At 41.3% G+C, this 25,919-nt stretch overlaps 1 protein-coding gene across 2 annotated transcripts in view; it reads left to right on the plus strand.

Moving 5' to 3' along the window:
• Klf8 (KLF transcription factor 8) overlaps nucleotides 1–25,919 on the plus strand; it is a 153,939-nt gene that overhangs the window by 108,604 nt on the left and 19,416 nt on the right. Inside the window, exons 1-2 of one of the 2 annotated variants that reach the window (XM_057760151.1) lie at nucleotides 15,212–15,236; nucleotides 23,670–23,743. In XM_057760151.1, coding sequence (XP_057616134.1) covers nucleotides 23,672–23,743 — 72 coding nt within the window. In that variant the 5' untranslated portion in view covers nucleotides 15,212–15,236; nucleotides 23,670–23,671. Of the gene's footprint in view, nucleotides 1–15,211; nucleotides 15,237–23,669; nucleotides 23,744–25,919 lie in introns of those variants that run through there. The other variant, XM_057760150.1, reaches the window with a different exon arrangement.

Raw genomic sequence — 25,919 nt, forward strand, 5'->3', positions numbered from 1 at the left:
TGGCCTAGGCAACTTACAGAAGAAAACATTTAGTGGGGCCTTACAGTTTCAGAGGGTCAGTCTATGAGACTTAAGAGCATAGCAGTAGGCAGACAGGCATGGCATTGGAACAGTAACTGAAAGCCTACATTTGATACACAAGCATAAGACAGAGAGAGCTAGCTGGGCATGGTGTGGGCTTCTGAAACTTCAAAGCCCATCCCCAGGGGCCCACCTCCTTTAGGCCCCACTTTCATTCCTTCGCAAATTCTAGGGACTAAGCATTCAAATAGAAGGGGCTAAGGAGCCATTCTCATTCAAACTATCACATTCCAGTCTCTGACCCTCATAGGCTTGTGGCCATATCATAATGCAAAATACATTTAGAACAACTTCAAAGGCTCCCATAGTCTTTTACTGGCTCAACACTTAAAAAAAAAATCCAAAGTCAAAGTCTCTAAGCAATCTCTTATTGTAACCTCCTATAAAATAAAAAAGCAAATTGTGTACCTTCAACTTACAATGGCACCAGATCTACATTACCATTCCAAAAGGGGGGGAATGGGAGTATAGTGAGGAAATACTGGACCAAAGCATAACTAAAACCCAGCAGGGCAAACTCCAAATCCTGTAACTCTTATGTCTACTACCAAAGGACTTGGATGGTTCTTCCCTTCAACTTTTGCTGACTGCTACACGCTTCTTTCTTGGGGCTGCTTCCATTCTGCATATGCTGCACTCCTTTGTATATATCCCAGGTCTCTGGCATCTCCAGCATCTCGGGTTCTCAACACCATCCAGGCTTTACTCCTGTAATGGCCTTACCTGACCTCAGGATTGCCAGGGAGGCTTTCCTGAATCTTAGAGGAAGATTCCAAAATGTCTATATTCTCATAGCCTTCATGACTCTAAGCCAAAATCAGGTGGCTCATGCTGCAAATTCTGCTGCCTGCTTGGGCTGGACTCTGGCCACCTCTTTGAACTGCATTTGCACAACCTTTGATTCCTTGCTTGGTTGGAACAGATAATTCCTCGGGCCTTTTGTTTTCCTAGATTGCGGGATTAGCTGGGTGGGGTCTCACCCTGAGAGCACCACTCCCTTTCTTCCATTTCTCTATCTATTTCAGCACAAATCATGGCTTCAGCATTAAATTTCCTAGTGTTCTTTTTCTCCTCAAACTGCACGTTTTTTAAATTTCTTTTTAGAAACCTGCACAAGGATGCAAGCTCTCAGTTACTGTTCCAGGGCTCATATATTTGATGGCTTAGTCCCCACTTGGTAGAACTATTTGGGAAGGATTAGGAAGTATGCCCTTGTTGGAGGAGATGTGCCCTGGTGGGTGAGCTTTTGAGGTTTCAAAACTCCATGCCATTTCCAGTTAGCTTTCTGCCCCTTGCTTGAGGATCAGCTGTAAGTCCTCAGCTACTGCCCAGTACCACGCCTACTGCCTGCTGCCATGATCCCAGCCATGATGTTATGGACTCTAAGCTGTGCTCGGAAACTGTAAGTCCCCATAAATTCTTCCTTCTATGAGTTGCTTTGGTCATGGTGTCTGCTTAGCAATAGAAAAATAAATCAAGATATCACTCAGATAAGTGTAGTCTTAACCCCTCAGTCAAAGAAACTTCTCTTTATAATTGATGAGGACCATTACAGAAAACTACAACCAATCAAAATGCAGAGGTGTGGCGCTGCGTCCCAAATGAACCAACTGCAGTTCAACTGTGATACCTAAGCCTCAGGGATTATTGCAGAAGATGGGGCAGAATGATTTTTTTAAGTAAATTATATCTTTATTCAGTTCCAACTTCATTATACAAAAAATAATCCAATATGTAGGAAGAGAGAGTAATTCAGACACGAAATAAATTGACAGCTTGTGTGCCACTTTCTTTTTTATTATTTTATTTTATTACTTTTAAAAAATACCAGTTCAAATTCCCACTCCCTCTCCTCCTCCCACCCCCTCTACTTCCTCCCACCCCCCACCAATCCTAAGAGAGGGCAAGGCAAGGAGGGGGCACAATGATTTTAAGAGAGAGGAACAGGGTGCTTGCTGTGAGATTGCGTCTCTTCCAAATGTCAAGAAGTTATGCCCATAAAGTCTCACCAGCATGACTATTTAAACATGAACTGAACAAGGGCAACAGCAGTAGACATGTTAAAGTGGATAAGTAAAAGTCCATGAGGTGCCAAGCCAACAGGCAATGCTGAGGGTGGAAGAAATGGTCTTCCCCAGAGAAGAGCACAAAAATTGGATATCTAATACCAGTTGCCAGCCCTGAAAACATACATATGAGTACATTATACAGATTGAGTAGGTTGTACTTATACATTTAGGAACACACACACACACACATGTACATATATGTATATTACAACAATTAATGAAAAATTAGACCATGCAATTAAAACGGAGCAAGAAGGGGTATATAGGAAGACTCAGAGAAAGGAAAGGGAAAGGAGAAAGGATGTTATTATATTATAATCGCAAAAGATAAAAAAAAAAAAACAAACAACTTTTTTGTTTGTTTTGGTTTCCGAGACAGGGTTTCTCTGTGTAGCCTTGGCTGTCCTGGAACTTGCTCATGTATCACTAGGTCTTACTGTAAAATATGCATCTCAGTGAAGTAGCAGGAAGCAAATGGAGCATATGGTATATAGTGTGCTAATATGGTAGTCATTACTTTTAGCTGCTTCCGTGGAGGGAATGTTTTAGAGTTAATAATGGAAATATTTTTTTTGCTATGAATAGCAGCAAAACGTGGCTGCTGTGTGTATGGTGACTGTTTCTGAGTCTCATAGAGCAGTAAGTAGTCCAGTAGCAGAATGCAGATTCCCGTGGCTCCACAGTACTTCATGTGGGCTCTTGGACAGAAACACCAGCATCTCCTGGAAACTTGTGAGACATGAGAAGTTTGGGGTTCCTTGCAGTAATCCACTATATCTGAGTGAGGCTGGATCTTAGCAAGGCATTCAGATGAGTGTCTGTGCTGAAGTGTGATGTCCGTAATCTGCTGGAGGCTTAAGATGTGTCACAAAATCTTAGTTTTGCATGAGAAATTTATTATTATTATTATTTTTTTTTTTTTTTTTGGTTTTTCGAGACAGGGTTTCTCTGTGGTTTTGGAGCCTGTCCTGGAACTAGCTCTTGTAGACCAGGCTGGTCTCGAACTCACAGAGATCCGCCTGCCTCTGCCTCCCGAGTGCTGGGATTAAAGGCGTGCGCCACCACCGCCCGGCCTGAGAAACTTATTCTTCACAAAGATGCTGTTTACATAGCTTTTTATTTTACCTAATTTGTTCATATTTTATGCACAAATCATTATAATTCAGTCATTTTTTTTAAAAAGTAAAATAATCAATTTTATTCTTTTTTAGAAAAATAAAATATTAAAGCAAAACATCACATTAAAGTTGTACAAGGCAAACCAGTAGGAGGAAAAATGTCCAAGACAAGGCACAGGAATCAGAGACTCATTTGTTTATATAATCAAGAGTCCCATAAAAGTATGAAACTGAGCCAGGCAGTGGTGGCGCACACCTTCAATCCCGGCACTGGGGAGGCAGAGACAGGCAGATCTCTATAGCCAGCCTGGTCTACAGCGTGAGTTCCAGGACAGCCAGGGCTACGCAGAGAAACCCTGTCTTGAAAAACCGGAAAAAAAATTACTAAACTGAAAGCTATAATATACATACAGAGGACCTGGTGCAGACCTGCCTTGACCCTGCGCCTGCTCTCTCAGTCTCTCTGAGTTCATATGAGCTTTGCTGGGCTGATTTAGAGGGCCTTCTTCTCCTGGTGTCCTCCATCCCCTCTGCCTTTTGCACTCTTTTCACAGCCTCCTCTTCCAAAGGTACCTGAGCTCCGAGGAAAGGGATTTGATGAAGATATCTCATTTAGAGATGTGTGTTCCAAGGTCGTGCTCTCTTTCTCTAATGTTGGGCTGTGGGTTTCTGTATTTGTTCCCATTTGCTAAAAAAGAAACTTCTCTGATGGTGACTGAGCAAGGCACTGATCTAAGAGTATAGCAAAATATCATTAGGAGTCATTTTAGTGATACTCTTTTAGAGCAGTAGTGTTTGGTTTACCCTAGGTCCCTGGGCTATCTAGTCTCTGGTTTTAGTTACCCAAGCAGCGTCAGGTATGGGTTCCATCTCATGGAGTGAGCCTTAAGTCAAAACAGACGTTGGTTGGTTACTCCCATAGGCTTTATTATTTGTAACCCTTATATTTTAAGTTTTAGGAATTATTTTTATTATTTTAAGTGTGTGTGTGTATCTGTCTGTCTGTGTGTGTCTATGTCTGTCTGTGAATACAAGCACCCATAGAGGTGAGAGGTGTCAGATCTCTGTGAGCTGGAGTTACAGACAGTTACTTGTGGATTCTGGAAGCCAAACTCAGTCCCTCTGCAAGAGCTGTATGTGCTCTTAAGCACAGAGCTGTCTCTGTACTAGGTTACAGTTCAGACAGTTAGCCAAATAAGGAATCTGATCTTTTGGTTTCCTTTTTTAATGTGCTCATTTGTATCTTTGGCAAAAAAATAATGTAAGTTAAATTATATCTTCTTATTCTACATAATAAGCAATATTGAATTGTTTTGTGCAGAAAAGCACATGCTTTTCTGGCATGCTGAAATGGGAGCAGCAACACTGCATGGAATCACAGGGATTAGTTTGTAAGAAATTTCTCTACTCAAAAAGTTGTGTAGTAAATGCCTTCTGAATTGCCATGAAAAAGTACCTCTTGCTTTGTTTTTATTTGTTCGCTAATAGAGGAATCACCCCTATTCTATCATTTCAGCACAAAACAATTAAGAACAGATATAGGCTTGTAAAAAGAATTGTCATTAAAAAATTTATATAAATTTAAAAGTTTCTTATCTGGCTAGACAGTGGTGGTACATGCCTTTAATCCCAGCTCTTGGAACACAGAGGCAGGCTCTTGTGGACCAGGCTGGCCTTGAACTCACAGAGATCTGCTTGCCTTTGCCTCTGGAGTGCTGCTATTAAAGGCGCGTGCCACAACCACTCAACCTCTTGAGTTATTTCTTCCCCAGGTTCTTTCCTGGTTTTCATTTTGGGAAAAGAAGCTTCTACAACCTACCTGATTCCCACCAAAATATCATGCAGATATCATCAGGAAACTGTAGAACAGAGAAGTTAAAAATAAATGTGGGGCATAATGGCATATGTACTGGGAACAATAGTGAGTTAGAGCTTAGACTGGGTCTCACAAAGAGACCCTTTCTCAAAACAAAATAGATGAACATGACATTTAAAGAAATCAATGATTCAGTGATCCAGTCAGTGAAATTAACAAATATTTATTGAGCAATTACTTTCTTTCAAGAACTAAATTACATCCTTGAGTAAAGCTGACCTAGATTCTGCTTCTTTCAATGAGGTCTGATAGGAGAAGCAGGAATCACACAAACACACAGAATACCCAACTAGAAACTGGGATTACTGCTGCAGAGGAAATGATCTGCTAAACATGGAAGTGTGGGAGAACATTCTGCCAAGATTTGTGCACTTTGGCTCACAAAACAGTGTCTTTATTAGGTGGCAAATGCTTGTTGAAGCAAAGCATCAGGGAGAAAACCGTAGAAAGAGAAAACCATATTTAGTGGCATTGTTTTGTCTTGAGACAGACACTTTTGAGAAATTTCTGACTTGGAACAGCCAATTATAGCTGCAGTTCAGGAGGGCAAATGTTGTTAGGAAAACCAATTAGGAGAGATTAAAATTTGTTTTACATCTGTTTATTGTGTGTATGTACAGGTGGAAACATAAAACATAAAATTCACCACAATCTGTGCTGCCCACAGGCTAATCTATGTCCAACCCATATTTTCCAAATATAAAAATAATTCATGATTATTATAGAAAATATTTTAGATATTATGAAGTTTTCAGATAATTCTACAGGCCATTCTTTTTTAGTGCTAAATATATTTTTGTAACAAAAATGTGTGTATAGGCAAATTTAAATTACACTATATATTTTCTTTGTGTCTTACTTTTCAACCCAATACTACACAATATCCTAATTTCCTTTCCCTCCCTCCCTCCCTCCCTCCCTCCCTCCCTCCCTCCCTCCCTCCCTCCCTCCCTTCCTTTCTCCTTCCCTTCCTTTCTCCCTCCCTTCCTCCCATTCCTTTTTTTCTTTTCTTTTTTTTTTGCAGTTTAGGACTTGGCTTCCAAAGCTTAAGCAAACCTATTCCCACTGAAGTATATTCCTATTCGTGTTTCTGTTTTGAGATGAGAACTTGCTCTGTATCCCAGAGTGGACTCCAGTTTATGATTTTCTTGCCTCAACCTCTCGAGTATATGATATTATGGGCAGGTGCCACTTTGCATAGCTTAAAGCATAAATTCTGATGTCTGTATATTATCATTCTTTATGCTGCTAAATGATATCACATAGTGACTATTTTACAGTGGGAGTTTATGTCTCCTTGTTCTGGTACATAGAAGATCAAGGATCTTGCAGATCACTGTCTTATAAGAGCTGTTTTTTGCTTCTAAGATGATACTTTGTTGCTGGCCCTCCAGAAGGTATGAGCATTGTCTTTACATGGCAGAAGGAATGAAAGTGGGGAAGGGGATAAAGTCTGTCCCTTAAGCCATTTTATAGCTTTCTCAAGGGTCCTTTCTCTTAATAACATCACCTTGGGAATCAAGGTTTCAAGATATGAGTTTTGGAGAGAGGACATATCAAATCTGGCTAGCAGTATATTTGTTATGTGGGCGTTTTGTAATTTAGCTCCCTAATATCTTATTGTTGAACACTCAGTCTCTCCTATTACATCTAAGTATGGAGTGATGGTCTTCCTTTGCCCTTCTTTCTGTTTTTCTCTTAACAGACTTACTATTGCACTTAATTACCTGGTGAACTAATATGCTAAAGCACCTTGGTTTCTGTGAGATGGCATCACTGGCTGGGCAGTCTATAATTTGTTGTATAGCAAAGAGTGTGGAAATGATGTTACAGAAATGGATTGAGGCATTAGGAATGAGAAAGGAAAGAATAGGAGGCATTTGGATGATCATGGATAGCAAAAAATAGTCTTATCTGTATTTCTCCAGAGTTGAGTCTCAGGAGTAATAAAGTATAATTGAGTTCAACACAAATTCACGTTTTGAGTCCCTTATCCTTATCCAAGTGCTTGGGAACAGATATGTTTTAGTTTTCCACTTTTTCCTCAGATTGTGGAAGATTTATATATTTATATAATAATTTATCTTGGGTATGGGCCTCATGGTTAAATATGAAATTTGTTTTTGTTTCAGTTTATGGGAATAGCGTGAAGGTAATTTTATATAATATTTTGTGAGAATGTATTTTCTACATTTGTATCATTTACGGTGTGAGTATGTGCATGCACTTGTGTACACATGTGGAAGTGAGAGAACACACTGCAAGAGTCAGTTTTGACTTTTCACCATGTTATGCGAGTTCTGGGTATCAAACTCAGTGCATCTGGTTCTTCAGCCAGCACATCTCACCAGCCCCTAGTGGAACTGCACTTTAAGTATAATTCTCTGAGGACAGGTGAGGACCATTTCCACCTTTGCTGTCTAAGCACTCCAAATGCTTCAGAATCCAGAGCATTTTAGATTTCTGGGTTAGGGATTCTCAGTCTGTAAAATGTGCTAGCACTCACTCTGTACCAAGTACTGTATTGTCACCTTATGTCCTCAGTGTCACCTTCAGCAACTTTCCCTTAATCCTCATCTTAAGAAATAAGGAAACCAAGACCCAGGCAGCTTATGTAAGTTGTCCAGTGCCTCACAGCTAAGTGATGAATTAGGGGCAGCGTTAATGAAATGGTGGCAGTATTAATATACAGATCTCTGTCTCTAATTCTTAATTATTATACTGTACCAACTTTCACTGGGCATTTGCCACAGTACAGGTACTATCCTCAGAAATGAAAACATGATGTTACTGAACTATGGTGATCAAACTCCTGACATCAAGGAGCTAGCAGTCAAATGAGTAAATTGCACATAAAAAAAAGAAATTTCATAAAATGCCACAAGCCCTATGGGAGACATATGTCACGATGCTGTAAAAGCCAAAAGAAAGCATTGTAATATCAAGTGGACTAGTTCAAGAAGTAGGGGCAGGTGGCTTTTCCCCTAGGTTCAGTGTTAAAATGCCATGCTCTATTGTCAGTTCTGCCATGGCTGCAGGAGAAACAGGCAAGTTTGATTTTTATTTGTAGAATGAGGTGTTAACACACTCCTCTAAATCAAGGTGTCCAACAAATGAACTGTTGGATTGGGATAATTAGATTCACACTGGCTTGCTGAAGATCAATTATGTTTGAGTTACTTTCATGATTTAGAACATATCTGTAGCATTGCTTACTTCTTACTTAAATGAACTGACTTCAATAAAAATAAATTTTTACAAAAATAGCATGACTGAAAATGGAAAGCCAGTTTTATTTTCTGTAAATAGAAGGTAACCATAAAATAAATATACAGTATGGGAAAATATTTATCTGTGTGCCATCCAAAATGATCCTTCCTAGAACTATTGGCACGCATGGCACATGTTGAAAACACTTACTGAAATAACATCTTTAGGCCTTTTCCACACCAACATTCTGTAACTGGGGTGAGTAACTCTTGCAAGGATTTGTGTCTCCCACATTTTATTTTCAGCATATTCGTGTATATTTACTCCACTTGGCCACATAGTCCTGACCATTGCAATTATGTGTTTCTACCATGTAAATAGGTGTATCCCCATGGCATACTAATTAGACTCTCATCCCTGATCAGACCATTTATCTCATCTTAGGAAGTGAATTGCTACTGCTAATCTGCCTGACATACTCATTGAAATTCATCACTGTACTGACTGGAGAGGGTAATGCCCTGTCATTGTCACTCCCTGTCAAACTGCTTTAACTGTGTTTGTGGTATTGATTTGAGGATAAAAACTAGTACAATACAAGGCTGTTTGGTGAAAGGAAGAATGAAGGATATAAAGCATATGGCTTCAGTACTTTTAGTAGGTGTGTTAAAAAAGATATTAAGAAAGAACCATAAGCAGAACCCCTATTCAGATTTTCTGTGTCACTTTCTGAGTGACGCAATACACTGTTCTGGTCCCCAGGGTAAGGATCCATTCCTTACTTGTTTGGGGGACCGTGGGAGCTAGACCATACTCTTCTACAGGGACATGATAACTGCTTATTGTGCCTCTGGGGACCTAGCACTTCTGGATCAGCCTAGTGATAAAGAAATTTCTGTCCTATTTATACATTTCCTTAGATAATCTCATATGTTTATTTGTGTAATCTGAAAGCAAGAATTCAAGTCTTATACTGACTCAGGAATAGACATTCTAGGGACAAGACTATTACCCCTTTCCTTAGGTGAGGCGCAGACTCCCAGTTTTTCTGGTTTGACTTGGTTGCTGACTCTGAAGGCTCTTCCTTCCTCCAGTTTATGGGTGTGGTAACTTCTGTAGTCTGAGTGGTGTAAAAATTCATGGGAGCCCAACATCTTGTCCTAACACATACACCACCACCACCACCACCATCACCACCACCACCACCGTCACCACCACCATCAACACCAGCACTACCACAATTAATCAAGCTTTTTATTCATAAAGTTAGTGGCCTAAGGCACAATTAAATTTATAGGAGTTGTAGGCCTGCTAGAACTTGCCTGGGTTGATTTCAAATTCTGGCCATATGCTCCTGGCCCATTGGATGTTCCTAAGGTGAATTTAGTTGTGCCTCTGGGTGTATTAGAGCAAGCACTTTGGTTGCTATTTTTGTAAATTAGTGTATTTACGTGTATAAGGAGAGGAAATACAAAGAATATGGGTCACTGCTTCAACCTCTGTGGCCAAAAAAGAGATTCAAAGTTCAGAGGTTCCATTGTTAAGAGTAACACTAGTTAACCTTTGAGAGCTTCCTTTGTGCAGAGCACTGTGCTTTGCAGGCGGTAATCTCATCGGGCTGAGGTGGGTTTTTCAGGGACTGATTGCTGATAGAACTCTGGAGACTTTCAGGAAAAACAGTTTGATTCCTTCCATTCTGGGAAAGAAGCCCCAAAGCTTAAATTCACTAGTCACTGCAAAGCCTCCTCTGTGTCTTATTTAATCTTTTTGACAGTTCTGTGAAGCCAGTGCTAACAGTATCTCTGTAAAAGAAATCGCTGTAGAAACTGGTGTTTAGAGACGTGAAAGCTTTTGCTCACCTTTGCACAGCTTACAGACCAAGTTTTTTTCCCCCAGGTCCTCTCTTCTCATCTAAATAGACATCCTTCTTCCTACTGTCCTTATCCTTTGCTGCCAGTAACCTTCATGATGTCCTCTGAGCCATGGGAGGAACTCAACACTGCTTCTCCACTAGCAGGGAGGCTAAAGGTCTGCGACCAGCTAATCTTGCAGGGAGATTATACCCCCTGGGGAATTGCAGAGCAAAAAAAAAAAAGTGGGTGAGGAGGGCGACTCTGTTCCCACTAGGTCTGAGCTACGCACTGGTTTTGGCAATATTCTTGCTGTCCCAGGAACAATAATATCATAAGAGGCTGATTTTTTTTTTTTGCTTATGTACTACTTCCTCCTTGTCCCCCAGGCTTCTCTACTCTGCTGACCCTCTAAGTCCCCTCCCTGGTCTCCACCCTTCCTCATCATCCTCTTCTGCCCTTTTTTTTTCTGCCCCACCTTCTCCTTAGCCCCAGCTCTTCAAGTATTTTAAATTGTTGTTGTTGTTCTGCTGGGAGCAGGGAGGGTGGAGACCTCATCCTGAGGCTTTTCCTTCTCTTCTCCCTCTAGCCCTTATTCTGGGCTCCACCCTGGTAGTTTGTTGGCTTGCATTCTGGAAGAAGAGGAGAGTCAGGAGAGTGAAAAGGAAGAAGGGCAGCAAAGAGCAGCATCTTGTGAGACCTGGGTGTCTGCAGGCTTTTCTGCCATCTTTCATTAAGTTCAGTATATAATTTAACTCTCACCTTCCCCCTCTGATGTAGAGGAGCATTTAGGCAGCTTTTTCAAGTACTCAGTCTCCCTTATGCTTTGGGTGGAATGGAACAAGTTGAAGATACTTGTTGCTATTTGCTTTATTTCTTTTCTTTTCTTTTTCTTTTTTTTTTTTTTTTTTGGTTTTTCGAGACAGGGTTTCTCTGTGGCTTTGGAGCCTGTCCTGGAACTAGCTCTGTAGACCAGGCTGGTCTCGAACTCACAGAGATCCGCCTGCCTCTGCCTCCCGAGTGCTGGGATTAAAGGCGTGCACCACCATCGCCCGGCTAAGGGGAGCCTGAGGTGCTTCCTATAAGGAAGAAACACTGCATCTTTTTCGTGTCTTCTCTGTCACAACTTTCCATCTGACATAAGTGGCATGCTGATTATTGATATGACAAGTGGCAAAGGACAAGGTTGGGTGTGGCTCAGTGAGAAGTGCTTACCAAACATACACAGTGTACTGGGTTCAGTCCACATTATGGAAAAACAAAAGAACAGAGACAAAGAATACCAAGAAAAACTCCATCTTTACAATGAACTGTGGTGCTGGGGTACATAGTTCCTTCAAGCAAGACAGATATCATATCTAAAAACTTCAAAGGAAAAATGTGAACCAAAACACTGGGTGTTTTGAAGTCAAGGGCTCCTACACTGGAGTTCCTGGGAAAGAATGGGAGGTTTTATTTCTCCTTCTAATGTTCAACGTGCTTCTTATTATGGCATAGGTACTCAGCGTGTTTCATTGACTAAATGGATGGAGGAATGGATGGGAAAGAATCTTGAGTTTATTTACCTAAGGCTTAATAATTTACCTTTTTCCCAAAAACAGAATTTGGCAATCTGATACAATGTTTTCTATACAAACAACAGGTGAGGCAGACAAAAAACAAGAGTCTGAAATAAAATCAGATAACCAGAAACACTTTTAGCAAGAGGATAGATTGTTTTACTATCTTCAAATGGACACAACTTCTTGAGGAGCCTGCATAGATTAAATAAAGAATTCATGATTACCAAAGAGTATACCTAGCATAAATAAAGAATTCTAGTGGTGGTTGACGTTGGAATGTATTACAGAAGTCTGCCTGTCTTTATTTTTCACATCACAAAAATATACTAGTCTTTGGTAAAAAACAGTTTTACATCCTTGAATCTAAAACCGTCTGACATTACTGAGGATAGTCTTGGACTAATGAAAAATATTTTTTTTAGCAATACTCCCCAGATTTTATACATTAAGAACATACGAATTCAAGGGATAAAATGACCCTTTTAAAAAAGAATACGTAGAGTTGTACATTGTATTGCATGGCTTTCACTTAGCAAGTCTTACCTTGTAAGCAGGGTAGGGCTGTGGGCAGCAGTGGAAATACAGTGTATGGGGAGAGGCATTTATAAAAGCTCCTACTACAGGGACATTCTTTCACGTAGCAAGTACATATATGTGCTGTTTAATCCTTGTTCCTTGGTTTCTACACAGGAAGGTGATAGTTATAGCAAAGAGTTCAGCATAGCTACTGCTTGATAACTATTATTGATAATAATACCCACCATGTACATTACAGACAGAGTAACATCTGATGCCTAACTTCCAGGACATTATGGTGCAGTAATAAGTAGAGGCCGTTATAACAAACCTAGAAGTGCAGCAGGAAATGGTCAGTTCTTCCTGAGCGAATTAAAGAAGGAGAGGGGATGACCTTTAGTCAGTCCTTTTAAAAACGTAGGACAGAGTTTAAAGGGCCACTTCAGATAGAGAAGGTAAGGTGTTTCATGCCCCCAAGATTGGAAAAAGCCTGGGATTATCAGAGATTTCGCATCTGGGTAAGATCTAGTAGAACAGCAAAACCGCTGCTGCTGAAGATAAAGGCAGCCTCTGGATCGTCACAGCAAGTAAAAGGATTCCGAGGTGTTGCCTTGAATATTCAGGTGGTCGCTGAACTACCAGTGGGAGAAGAGATTGTTTGAGGAGCAAAGGAAAACGAGATGTTAAAAACACATCTGAACAGAAGAGCAGTTAAGCAAATGGACCTACCTGCTGGGCACATACTGAGCTGTGACCCCCAGTTTCCTTATTCTTTTTCATAAGAAGCTGGGTGTGACAGTGCATGCCTGTAAACTCAGAACTAATGAAGCTGAGGCAGGAGACTGGTGAGTTTGAGGTCAGCCTAGGCTATAACATTAACCTGAGCTCCATCGTAAGACTACCTGTCTCAAACAAATAACACCAAAAATGAGCTGGGGATACAGCTGAGTGGTAGAGTGCTTGCTTAGAATACACCAGGCCCCGAATTCAATCCCCAGTACTCCCTGACGGGGCATAAAAATATAGTGCTACCTACTTTCCAGGGTTGTTACCAGGAATAAAGGAAAATGGATGACTATAATGGTACCTGGCCCAGTGAACTGCCCATATGAGGTGCTGAAAACATGGAACCTATTATTATTCCTTTTGCTTGGCTGCTCCTTCCCTTCTTCTCCTTTGTCCCTTCTCTCTCTCTTTTCCTTCCCCTTTGAAAGAACTGTGCTAGGGAAGAGACACTGGAAGGAGGCTGTGGTTATCTGTGACTTCCTGAGTTTCCATTAAAATGAGCTAGAGAAGGACTTTAAGGCAAGGGCAAGAAATGCTGGAAATGTGGCTTCTAGTCTATGGATTCAGTTCTTCAGGGATGTTAGCCAATGCTTGGGGGAGAGGCGGTCTCAGGGGGTTGAGAACTCTATTCTTAGAGAGCTGGTAGCTGGGAGACTCAGAAAGCCTCTCTGAACTCTCCCTGCCAGGGCCACAGGGTGTTAGGAATTCATGTTCAACTCATTTCCCCCACCTTCTCCTTCACTCTCACCTTCTCTTATCTATTGCTAGAAAATGTACTCAGCTCCAATCTCCTTTCCTCTTAAGCGTCCTCCCTAAAAAGACACTGTGACCCCTCTTGTCCTTGCTAGTGTCATGCGTTGCCATGGAGAACTGGGAGGGTAAAAATCCTCTTACAGTTACCATCTTTCTGACACTCCCTATTCCGCATCCTTTTCTTCCTGGAGATCCCTTACTCCTAGTCACCACACCCTTCTCATCCACCCCTAGAGAGCTTAAATCCTGGTGGATAGGTGAGCATGTAGGGTGTCCGAAAACCCCTGTCAGTGACTGAGTATTCACTGAAACTGATTTCAGTTGTACCTGCTGCTGCAGGAGGCCAACAGACACGGCCGCCAGGGGCGAGGCCAGCTCCTAGCTCCTAGGTCTCGCCCCACCCCCTCTCCTGTCCCTCCGCCTTCTCTGCCCCACCCATCTCCACCCCCTCCTACTCCACTCCCCTCTTGCGGCCACTTGTCCCTTTTAAGGAACTCCACCCTAGGTGGAGTCCTCATGGTAGTCACACCTCTCTTCTGGGCCTAGTCTGCCAGAGAAAGAGCTAAACACTCCACCTACTCAGGTTGCCCGGCGAGCGCGCCAAGCTCTGACCCCACGGGCGTGGTGTACCAGTGGGGCGGCCAGGTACCACCGAGAAGTCTCTCTGGCGCGGTCCAGCGGGAGTGCCTCCCACTCGCGTGGGAGCCCCTGCCCTGGGCCGGTGTTTTCCTATATGTTTCGACCAATCGCCGGCGCCTTTTCCTCCTTTCTTTTTAGGAAGGCGCCGGGTGTGCAGCGCTAACCGCTGCGTGGGGAGGGGAGTCCTCTGGCGCTGTCTGCTTGTGGGTCTTCACTGACTCCTTCTCCGTCTCAACTTTGCGTTCAAGTCGTGATCTGAGGTTTGGGTGCTTGGTCGGGACCCCGCCCCAGCTCTCTCGGGGAGGGCGTGAGGAGTTCTGAGGTGGGTGGAGAATGGGCTTGGCCGGAACTGAATCGGTTGAGGTAAAAGGGGAACGCAGGAGCTTTAGCGCTGGCCACTTCGCCCCGGAGAAGCCGCTGTATTTTTAGCACAGGGAAGGCTGCAGTGGGAGGATTCTTTTTAGGAAGTCTGCTCTGCCGCCCCGATTCGGGGCTTGGATGCTTGAAAGCTTTGTTTCCCTTGTTCTGAGGGTGGCCCAGCTGGGTCTGAATCGACTCCCTCCCTTTTTCGTTTCCCCCATCCTTTCCCAGCCCGGAGAAAACAGAGAGGTGGGGGACCAAGGAAGAGGAGGCTAAAGCGCGTTGCCAGGCGCGCTGTCAGACATGGGCGGGTGCGAGGGTAACAGCTGTCTTGAGATCAGCTCAGGAGTAAGAGTCTCCGGGAGGACTGCATGAGCTCCGGACACTTCAGGAGTCCTCAGCTAGAGACAAGGGCGGTAAGTGACTCGGGAAAGAACCCACTCTCCTGTCCTCAGTCTAGGTTCTAACTCACCCCCTCCCGCCGCCGCCGATGCCGCCGCCGATGCCGCCGCCGCCGCCGCCAACCACACACACCCACTTGGCTTTGGATTTTAGCAGTGAAGTGGGATGGGGGGCGTGTGAGCGGAAGGGGTAAGAACATTATGTGGAATCAAATTAAACTCAAGGGGAAATGATTTCCCTTAAGGATTGTGAAGAGAGACTAAGAGGAGGGGGTACTTCGGGGGGGCTTGTGGAAGAATTGAAAGGGAACAAGAATGGATAGGTTTGTCTAGTTCAGTCTGTCCTGTCTCGGTGCTCAATTCTCCTTAAGTGGTTTGTTTTAACCCCATACATCTAAAGTCTCAGCAAGAGAGAAGAGGATTTGGAAGACCGGTGATCCTACTTACGTCACCCCTCCCTTCCCCCAAGCTGTAGCAGGTAGAGATGCTTCTCAAAAGCTGGAGGAGGGGCAGCGAAGAGTTAAGTTGGGAGCCTGGTCTCTTGGTACTAATGGCAAGACCCCTTCAAGGAGCCTCTGAGGAGGAGCTGGTTAGGGTGTGCCAGCTCTTTTTCGGGGGGCTGAGCCTGGTTGCAGTAGGAAGCCAAAGCATAACCCAGTCTAGGCTCCTTAAGATGTGGCCGAGAGGTTAGTTCCTGTAGGTGGATGATCAGCCAGCATTGCTGTGATTACTGGAGCGAAAGGATTTGCTTAGCTACAAGGTGAAGCTTTTTTGTACTCTTTTGGCCTTAAGAATTTTGAAGAAACTAAATCACATCCTAACAGGTGGCCAAGAGAACAATACCTTATTTTCTCTAATATTACTGTCACTGCAAAAAAAAATATATAAAGTACTTATATGCCACTTAGTGTAATAGTGACAGAGTAAAGAGAAAAGAGAGAATAATATCTAAATTTGGATTGTAAGCTGAAGATTGTTGGTTTGGGGTAATAAAAAGATCTACTTTGAAAGCCTACTACCACCACTAACTGGTTGTATGACCACGAACCTTGCTTTTCTCCTCTGTAGGATGCATATTAGAAATTCTCACTCAGGAGATATACATGACACATGCTGCCACTACTTGCTCTGATTTCCACTTTCCTTTCCTATTCTTTGTGGTTTTCCCGCTGGAGTACTGCTAGCCGAATTATTACTTTGCCGTCCTTAAAACACATTTCAGACGAAGGAAACGAAGACCTGTGCAGTTTGAGTAGTTTGCAGAAAGACAGGCTGGAATATATGTCTTATTTATGATTTAACATTGTTCCCACTGGATTTTATCAGCTGCAAGAGAAAAGGCTACTAATCTGCCTATCTTCTGATTCTTTGGTCAGTTTAACCGATATGATGTAACCAACAGGACCTTTGGACAGCAAACCAGTGATTCAGAAATGATTTCATCCTCTTGTTCAAAGTTTGGGGGTAACCCTTATAAGAGAGACATTAATCCTTGCGAACTGCTGGTGAGACAGACTAGGCACAGCGTGCTTCCAGGTTAGTTTAGAGGGCAATTAGGCAGAAATACAGAATGGTAGAATTCTACCTTCCGAAGTGTAAGTGACATGTTCAGTCTGTTCTCCAGACCCGTTGGACTTCATGGCATCAGAATGCTGGAGAACCCTCTTGCTTTCGGATCTCAGAGGAAAGAAAATTGGTGGGAAAAATGGTGGCCACAACTACCCTTATTTTTCTGGTATATGCATTTCAGAGATGAGGCTCTTAGTGGGTCTGCTATTTGTTTTTGGTTTTTTTTATTGTCAAGGTACCAAGACTAGATATTATTAGTCTTTCCAGAATGTTCTGTTTCCATGTGAGGAGGTAGAGACTGGCCACTCACGCTATTGTACTCTGGCAGGGGCTTATTAATGTTTGATACATTTAAATGTTTTATTTATTTTCTTATTTATATTTTTCTTATTTTTATTTATGTGCTTTTTTATGTGTCTAAATGAGTAAATTGCTGCTTGTGTGAAGGAACCAGAATTACTGGTGATGGTGAGCTGCCCAGCATGGTTGTGGGAAACCAAACCTGGGTCCTCTGGAAGAGCAGGAAGCACTCTTCAGATGGAGCGGTCCCTCCAGCCCAGGACATTTGTGTTTATCTTAGGTTTGAGACACTTCTACTTTATGAGCTCACTTAAATTGTTAAGTGAAGGAAAAAGAGTTTGGGGATATGTAATTCATTTACAAATTGACATACTGGATGTTGGGAACTGGAGAAAAATGGTATTTTGTTTGTTTGTTTCTTAGTATTTGGGGACATTGAAACCAGTATCTGGTATACCATTGGAATTCTTTTTTTTTTTTTCAAAAGCAACAGGGTCTTACTTTGTAACCAGACTGGCCTGGCTCGCAATCCTCCTGCCTCAACCTCCTGAGTGCTGGGATGAAAGGTGTGCACCACCACCGCTCCACCGCTCGGCGTACTGATAATTTTTTTTTTTTTTTTGTTTTTCGAGACAGGGTTTCTCTGTGGTTTTGGAGCCTGTCCTGGAACTAGCTCCTGTAGACCAGGCTGGTCTCGAACTCACAGAGATCTGCCTGCCTCTGCCTCCCAAGTGCTGGGATTAAAGGCATGGGCCACTACCGCCCGGCACTGAGAAATTTTTAAAGCTCATTTTGTTTTAAAGCTCTGCTACATTTTGGTTCTTTGTATTCAGAACTAAGTCCCCTGTCCTGTTGAGACCAAGAGCTGCTCCGTGACACTCACTGTGCCTTCATGGTGCTTACCCAATCACCTTTTCCTTGGAAACATTTGGTACATAGTTTGTAGATTACCATCTAAAGTCTTACTCTTTTTTTTAGTTTTGTGAGACAAGGTTTCTCTGTACAACAGTCCTGGCTGTCCTGGAGTTGACTCTACAGACCAGACTGGCCTCGCAGAGATCCTCTGCTTCTGCCTTGTGCTAGGATTAAAAGCAGTCACCACCGCCAGCACCGCCAGCACCGCCTCGGGGAGCCTAAGGTCTTACTGCCATAATTTTTTGTAAGTGAAGGGAAAACTGATTGGTATGATTGACCTAAATGATCATCCAGTGTGGTTACAATTTAACTGCTAAGTAGAGTCTGAATAGATGGCTGTTGGCTCTTCAACTGAGGACAGTGTGAGACCACGTTTGGTTTTCTTTCTGACTTACGGACTCTTTTTATTTCTTTAGATTTTCTAAGTAGAAGTCGGGTTTCTGTTCTTTTTATTTACCCCAATTCAACTTTATCATCTAGTCTCTTGTTTCTAAAATGATATGGTCCTTTTTAGTTGTAAGTAATGTATTTAAGTGACTGGTCTCACCAACTTTGCTGTTTTAATGTTTGTTTGCTTTAATGTTGTTAATGTTGTGTGTCTGAAGGGGACAAATATAAATTATTGAGCAGGAAGTTACTTATAAATATCCAAAACATACTAGATATATTAATACGCTAAAAGATGTTATCTGTATATTTAGGTTCTTTTAAGTGTAACGTGGATTTTGGTTTTTGTTTGTTTGTGGTGCTGGGAATTGAATTTAAGGATCATGCATATGTGAGTGTTCTGCCACTGAACTGCGGTCCCTAGTCTGTGAGAGTTTGAAGGTTCAATAATGTAATGCTAGATAATGTTAAGATACTTCAAACCTGCTAGATGGTCGCGCTTGTGCACTCCTTTAATCCCTGCTCTCGGGAGGCAGGCCGATCTCATAGTTTGAGGCCAGCGTGTTCTACAGAGTGAGTTCCAGGACAGTCAGTGCTACACAGAGAAACCCTGTCTTGAAAAACCAGCGCCCCCCGCCGGCACTCCCAAAAGCAACTTATTTCAAACCACTAAAATGTTGGTATTTTGTTGTAACCACCACCTTCTAAAACAGGGCCTATTTTCACCTCCAGAGTTAGCCGCTGCTCATTCAGGACTTTCCCTTTCCCTGTTCTACAACTTGCCATTAACATAACCTTGGTGAAGTTATTTAAACTATGCTTTTGAATGTTCTCCTGTGAATTGGAGATCACTGTAGAGACTACTTGTGGTTGAATGGCAGTGAGGAACATATTGCTCACAGTGAAATGCTTTGAAAATTCATTTTGTCAAAATGCTTTAAGAATTTCTGAAAGAATAAAGTATAAACAGTGAGAAAATGTAGTTGTTGTGCTTCTCATATCTTTTGCACAAAATAGAAGCTTTTTCTTCTTTCTTAGTTTCCTTATCTACCTAGTTGGCTAACTGTTTTGTTGCCTGTCTTTGTTTCCTAACATCTTTTTTGTTATCCTAAAAATTGCCACAACCTTAATTTAGACCAAAGGCTTAATATATCCAATTACAGCTCATACAAATGTTCTGTTTTCTCTAAAATTTTCTCTAAAATTGTTTTAAATTCTCATTTAACAGATTATGTATTTTTTCTTAACAGATGTATTTTAAATAGGTAACATTTCATATGGTTCAAGACCCATATAGGTTTATAAAAATGCCTCGTTGTTCTGTGTGGCTGTAGAGTTTTTACTCTATGAGTAAGCCATGATTTATTTAACCACTCTTGTATTGATCATCATTTAGGATATTTCCAGATGTCTGTAGTGATTCTTTAATAAGAAGGAAAACTCAGTAAGTAGTATATAGAGTGCTGTTATAACAAAATACCACTAACTGGGTGCTTTAAACAACAGAAATTCTGTTTTTCTAGTTCTAGAGGCTAGGATCAAGAGATCCAGGTTTCGTGAGGGCTGCTTTTCCTAACTCCCAGATGGCTGCATTCTTTGCTGTGTACTCAACCAACGTCTTTCTTTGTTTAAGTGAAGAGACAGCGCTCTCCTGTGTTTCTTCTTAAGGGATTAATCTTCTGTGATTAGAGCACTACCTGTATGACCTCATTTACTTTTAATTATTTCCATAAAGGCCATATCTCTAATAGCTCAGGAGTGAGGGCTTTCACACATGAATCGGGCGGGGGGGGGGCATGAAGGCACTTTGCCTAATTTCATACTCTTAAAAATTGGCTGATTGCCAACATTTTGAAGTTGGATTTCATTTAAAATCTAGATTCCATTTTCTCTTAAGTAATTAGATGATAGAATAAGGTAAGATTTTATATATTTCAGAGCATTGAGTCTTTGCTGCTGTGGCCTTTTATTCTTTTTCTCAATTGATACTTAAGTGCTGTGTGCCACTTGTGATTGCTGCATATTTTGTCTTATGGTTAGTCCCACAATTAGTGGGTACCTTTACTCTCTTTGTCAACAACAGACCTTATTGTGGCGGGATGAAAGGACCTCCATTCTTGTTTTCTATTTACGAGACTATTCCAAAGTCCACGGTTGTCATATTTTTTTTTTCATTTAAAAAATTTTGTTCTTTGAGAATTTTATACATGTATATAATGAAATATGAACATATCCACCTCTCGTTTCCCTCTTTCCAATTTTCCTCCGAATGCCATCTCAACTTCATTTTCTCCTCCTCTTTTTTTTTTTTTTGTTTAAACCACTAAGTCTACTCAGTGCTCCTGATATGTGCATGGATGTGGAGCCATCTACTGGATGGAGCGTATGCTACCTACTAGTGGCCACACCCCCAAAGAATGTTTCTCTGACTCAGCAACAATAGCATCTTAGTTAGAGGCCGAGCCTTGTGGACTTCTCCATTCCTGCTGAACTTTTGTAGGTCTTGTGTAGGTAACCATAGCTGCTGTGAGTTCATGAGTGTAATAGCCATGTCATCTCTAGAAGAAAACATTCAAGTATTTTTAGGTAGAAAAAGAGCTTTTGTATTGAGCTGGTTTCAAATCCCAGCGCAGTCATTTCCATCTTACATGGCTTTAGCATTGCTTAATCGCTTTGATCCTTTATTTCCTTTTGTGTGTATGGCGTTAACAGTAGTGTCACTTTTATTGTTGTATAAGAGAAAATGGGCTTAAAAATCATCATCTGAGGTACCTAGTCCAACCACCACAGTGGATACTCAGAAGCAACCCCTTTCCAGCACTGCCCTGACTCTCTGTTTTCTTACAAGACATATAATAAAGTGATGTGCAAAATATATATGTGCTACGGTCCTTTATTTTTCTAGTAATAAAAATATAGGTGATACTTTAAAAAATGGAATCTCAAAATTCTAAAACATGCTCCCCCCCCCTTTATTTTTCTGTGTAAACCAGGCTAGTCTCAAACTCAGAGATCCACCTGCCCCTGGCTTCCTGAGTACTAGAATTAAAGGTGTGTACCATCACTGCCTAGCTCTCTTGTACATTTATTTACTTAAGAAAACCTACAATAATCTATGTGCTAGTGCTGTTATTATCATAAGGAACTCAGAATTCTTGCCCAATTTGTTGTTGATGCAAAATTTGTTATTACAAAATTTTGAGCTGGTGGTGTTTATAATCCAAGTACTTCAGAAACCAAGGCGGGGGAGGGGGTTGTTCTGAGTTCCAGGCTAGCATGGATTACAACATAGAGAGACCCCCGTCTCAATGAAAAGAAAGGAAAAGAAGAAGGCAAATGCAGTAGGGAGAGGGTGGCTTGCATATTTGGAGCCAAGATATAACAACATAAAAAGTAAACATTGAACTTAAAATCAATTATTTCATCTATTGATTATCAGGAAATTAGGAAATCATTTCTAGTTGAAAAGCAGTAATAATATGCAAGGAACCTCCTTGGGAAATATAAAAGAAACTTCTGAGCCACTATCAAAATTTAGACAATTTTGACAGTTGAAACTGTTGTCTCCAATTTCATTTGAAAATTCAGAGGCTATACTAGGCATAATACTACCAATTTGGACTCTAGGTGAGTCAAGCATATGGGCACAAAGCAAATGCAGCAGAGATATTGATCTGAGCCTATGAATCACATTTTCTGACTTGAAAAAGGTGTTTTTCTCTCTAAACCGTGATTTGTCCGTCTAGAACTACAGGATTTCACATTATCGTTTGCAGAGCCTTAATGCTTCAATAGAGCCTCCCAGGGTTAGATCAGTGGGGGAAGTGTATACTAAGGAATAAGAACAATTAGGACCAGAGCTTGGAAAACTTTGACTTCTAACAGAATTGAAGCTCTTGCCACACACCCTTGGATGTAGTCTAAGGACCAAGGACATTGTCTGAAACTATAATAGATGCTCAACAAATTTCTGAAGGCTTATCATAGTGCTGACAGAAAAAAAGGAGCAAGGGGTCAGGTCTGGTATTTTAGGGTTGTAATCCCAGTTTTCACCAGGGTAAGGCAGGAGCATTTGCTTTTTGAGCCACTCAGTGAGTTCCAGGCCATCTTAGGCTACAGTGTAAAACCCTGCCTTACTCTCACAGAAAGAAAAAGGGAGTAAAGAATGGAGGGAGGGAAGGGCTTTTTAGTAAAAACAAGAGTTGGGAAATGTAGGAAAGCGTGAACTAAAGCTGCAGAGGCTGCATATGAAACACACACGAGTGATAACAGTAACGTGAAGGGAGAGGTGCTGGGAGGACTAGCTAAGTGGTTTCCAGTTCCTAACTTGAGAAAGAGGTGTGGAGGTAGGTAGAAGAAGGGTTATGTCAGATAATGCTCTTGTAACCCAAAGGGGGCACTCGTAACTAGAAGCATTTGATTGGCTGCTGCCAGGAAAGCCTGGACAAGTGTTGCAGAATTATTTCCTTTGCATTCATAGCATCCTTGGCTAGTTGTTATTTCTAGCTAGGACTAATTGCAAGGCATCTATTGTCTGGTCTCCTTTGTTTGGTTCCTATGGGTTAAGATAGGACAGGGTGGAGGAGGCACAAGTATGATCTGAAATTGACTGGCTAATTTGTAGGTAAGCTGTAGATTTTGCTTTGTTTCCTTGGTCTCTATTTTCCTCTCTGGTGAAACTGAACTGTAGATAAAGCAAACAAAAGCTGTTCCAGAGGAAAATGTAGGTGCTTTTTATAAGATGACTGATGGTTCAAGGTATTGAAATGAAGCTATTAACACCATCTCTTCATAAGAGGGACAGCTATGTATAGTATAGAGGAAGATGAAAACTGCTTTTAGCTATTCTTGGCTTACAGATTTAAAATGCATAGACAAAAATGGTTTGTTGGTTTGTCTTTGTACGTATATTACTCAGATAAATACCCATATAGTAGTTAAAAGTCCTTAGTGAAAACAAAGACAGGACCAGGAGTGGAAATATTTTGGAACTATAGAAGTATGCTGATAATCACCGAAACAGGACAGGTTGGAGAGGTTTGTAGAAATAGGTTTACTTACATGAAGGAAGGGAAGTACTTATAGTATGTAGGCAGCCAGTGTCTTTTCCTTGAGTAGATTAACTTAGAATGTTCTAATAACTTTTTAGCATAAGTTTCGTCTGAAAAACTGTTTGTAGAGGATGGATGGGTGAAACCAAGTGTACATGTCACACTCTATGCATATAATGGGGTCAGCATTGTTCTGAAAGCTGTTTTCCCCTTGTATCTTTTCTAGATATGGATCACCTCATGAACAGCTTGGAGGTCCAACTTAATTCAGAAAGCGGTTCAATGCAGGCATTCAGACAGGTGAGTTTTGGGAGTTGAATATCTCTTAAGCTTTGCAGAATTGAAGCCCCATTTTTAAATGACATGTATGGAAAATGAGAAGGGATAAAAGAAGGTAGCTTTTTCCAGAATTAATTGAATGTCTGGGTGTAGATTTTTGTGTGGCCTCAAAGAAACAGCTTTGTATTGTCCCTGTATTCTTTGGTGAAGAACAATGATAATTTATTTAGCACTATCCCAGATTTCAGATACGGTGAAAATTGTGTGCTTTCTTTCATTTAATTTCTTCAGTAGCCAAGTTGAACAGAGTATATGAGGGTTTTCGAAGGAAGCATCCTGTTGACTCCCCTGTTAACTGTTTCCCTCGAGCACCCTGGCTAATACTTTTGCTGTGTGTGTGTGTGTGTGTAGAAAAAAGGATAGAAGCATGCATACACACACACACATATATGGATATTATATATAGATATAAATTTAAAAAAAATGGCTCCTGTGATTATAGAGGTATTGCAAGTCCAAAACCCAATGGACTGGATCAGCAGACTACAGAGTTAGAAAAAGCTGCAGTTTGAGTCTCCAAACACTGTTGGCAGAATTCTTGTACCAAACGTGGTGGTACAAGTCTGTAATCCCTCTACTCAGAAGGTTGAACCAGAAAGAGTATGAGTTCTAGCCCAAGGAGATCCTGTCCAAAAAGAAAAAAAAAGCAATTCTTTCTTTCACTGTGAAAATCAATGTCAGTGTCCTGGTTTGCTTCTGTTGTTATGATAAACACCATGACCGAAAAAGCAGCCTGAGGAGGACAGGCTTTATTTCTTATAGTTCATAATCAAGGAAATCAAGGCACAAATTTAAAGGTAGGAATCTAGAGGTGGGAACTGAAGCAGAGACCACTGAGAAACAGGGCTTGCTTCCCCTCTCCTGCTTTGCTTGTAACCCAGGACTCATTTGTCCAGTGATGGCTCCTCCCAAGCCAAACATTAAGAAATTACCCCACTAAGAGGCCAATCTGATTGAGAAAATTTCTCAGTTGAAAATTCATCTTTCTATGTATGTCTATGACACTTAGTCTTTGTTTTATTTTTTTAAAGATTTACTATGTATACAGTGTTCTGCCTGCGCACCAGCAGAGGGCACCAGATTTCATTATAGATGTTTGTGAATTACCATATGGTTGCTGGGAATTGAACTCAGGACCTCTGGAAGAGCAGCCAGTACTCTTAACCTCTGAGCCATCTCTCCAGCCCAGTCATTGATTTATTTAGAGCTTTAATAATTTATTAAAGCCTCTTCACTTTATGGAAGTGGTTTATTTCAAGTCCAGTGATTTCAATATTTGTCCTACTGGGGAAAAAAGAGGCTAGTTGTGGTATTCCACATCTTTAATCCTCTATTCAGGAGCTCGAGGTAATCAGATCTCTGAGTTCAAGGCCAGCCTGATCTACATATCAAGTTTCAGGCCAACAGTGATTATTTAGTGAGACTCTGTCTCCAACCAAACAAACAGAAACATGTAGAAAACTGTTTAACTAACCATCTGACACTGCTATCCAACTAAGTTTTCATATAATATTAACAATCACTGGTCTTGATGTTTGCATTTTACAGCAAAGAAAACTGGTCTTGAATGATGTGAAGAAGTTTTTCTTTTTTTTTCTTTTTTTTTTTTTTTGAGATAGGGTTTTATTATTCCATAGGCCTGACTGGACTGGAACTTGTTGTGTAACTCTGGGCATCCTCAAACTCATAGCAATCCTCTTGTCAGGCTCTTCAGTTCTGGGCTTTCAGGCATGGTATGGTGCCTAGATGTTCAGGGTTGAGTTGTAAGACTGCATACGTGAGCCCCAAATACAATCAGAATTACCTTGAAAAATCTGTTAAAATTGCATGGAAATTGAATATCCAAATCTCTCTATATAATATTCATCTGATTCTTTCCATCTTCTTAACATGTCCATAGTGATGGGTTGCTAGTCCTTATTTAGTCCCAGGTGAAATCTCTGGGTTACATTTAGGAGTCATATATGCCATATATACGCTGTGTGTGTGTGTGTGTGTGTGTACATACATATATCATTTTCTTGAGGTCAGTCCTCAATATATAGGTCTTGTTGGCCTGGTACTCAGTATATAAACCAGGCTAGCCTTGAACTCAGGTAATCCTCCTGCTTCCTTCTTGTCAAGTTTTAGAAATGGA

Source organism: Chionomys nivalis, chromosome X (assembly GCF_950005125.1).
Source record: "Chionomys nivalis chromosome X, mChiNiv1.1, whole genome shotgun sequence".
NCBI classification, from domain to species: domain Eukaryota; kingdom Metazoa; phylum Chordata; class Mammalia; order Rodentia; family Cricetidae; genus Chionomys; species Chionomys nivalis.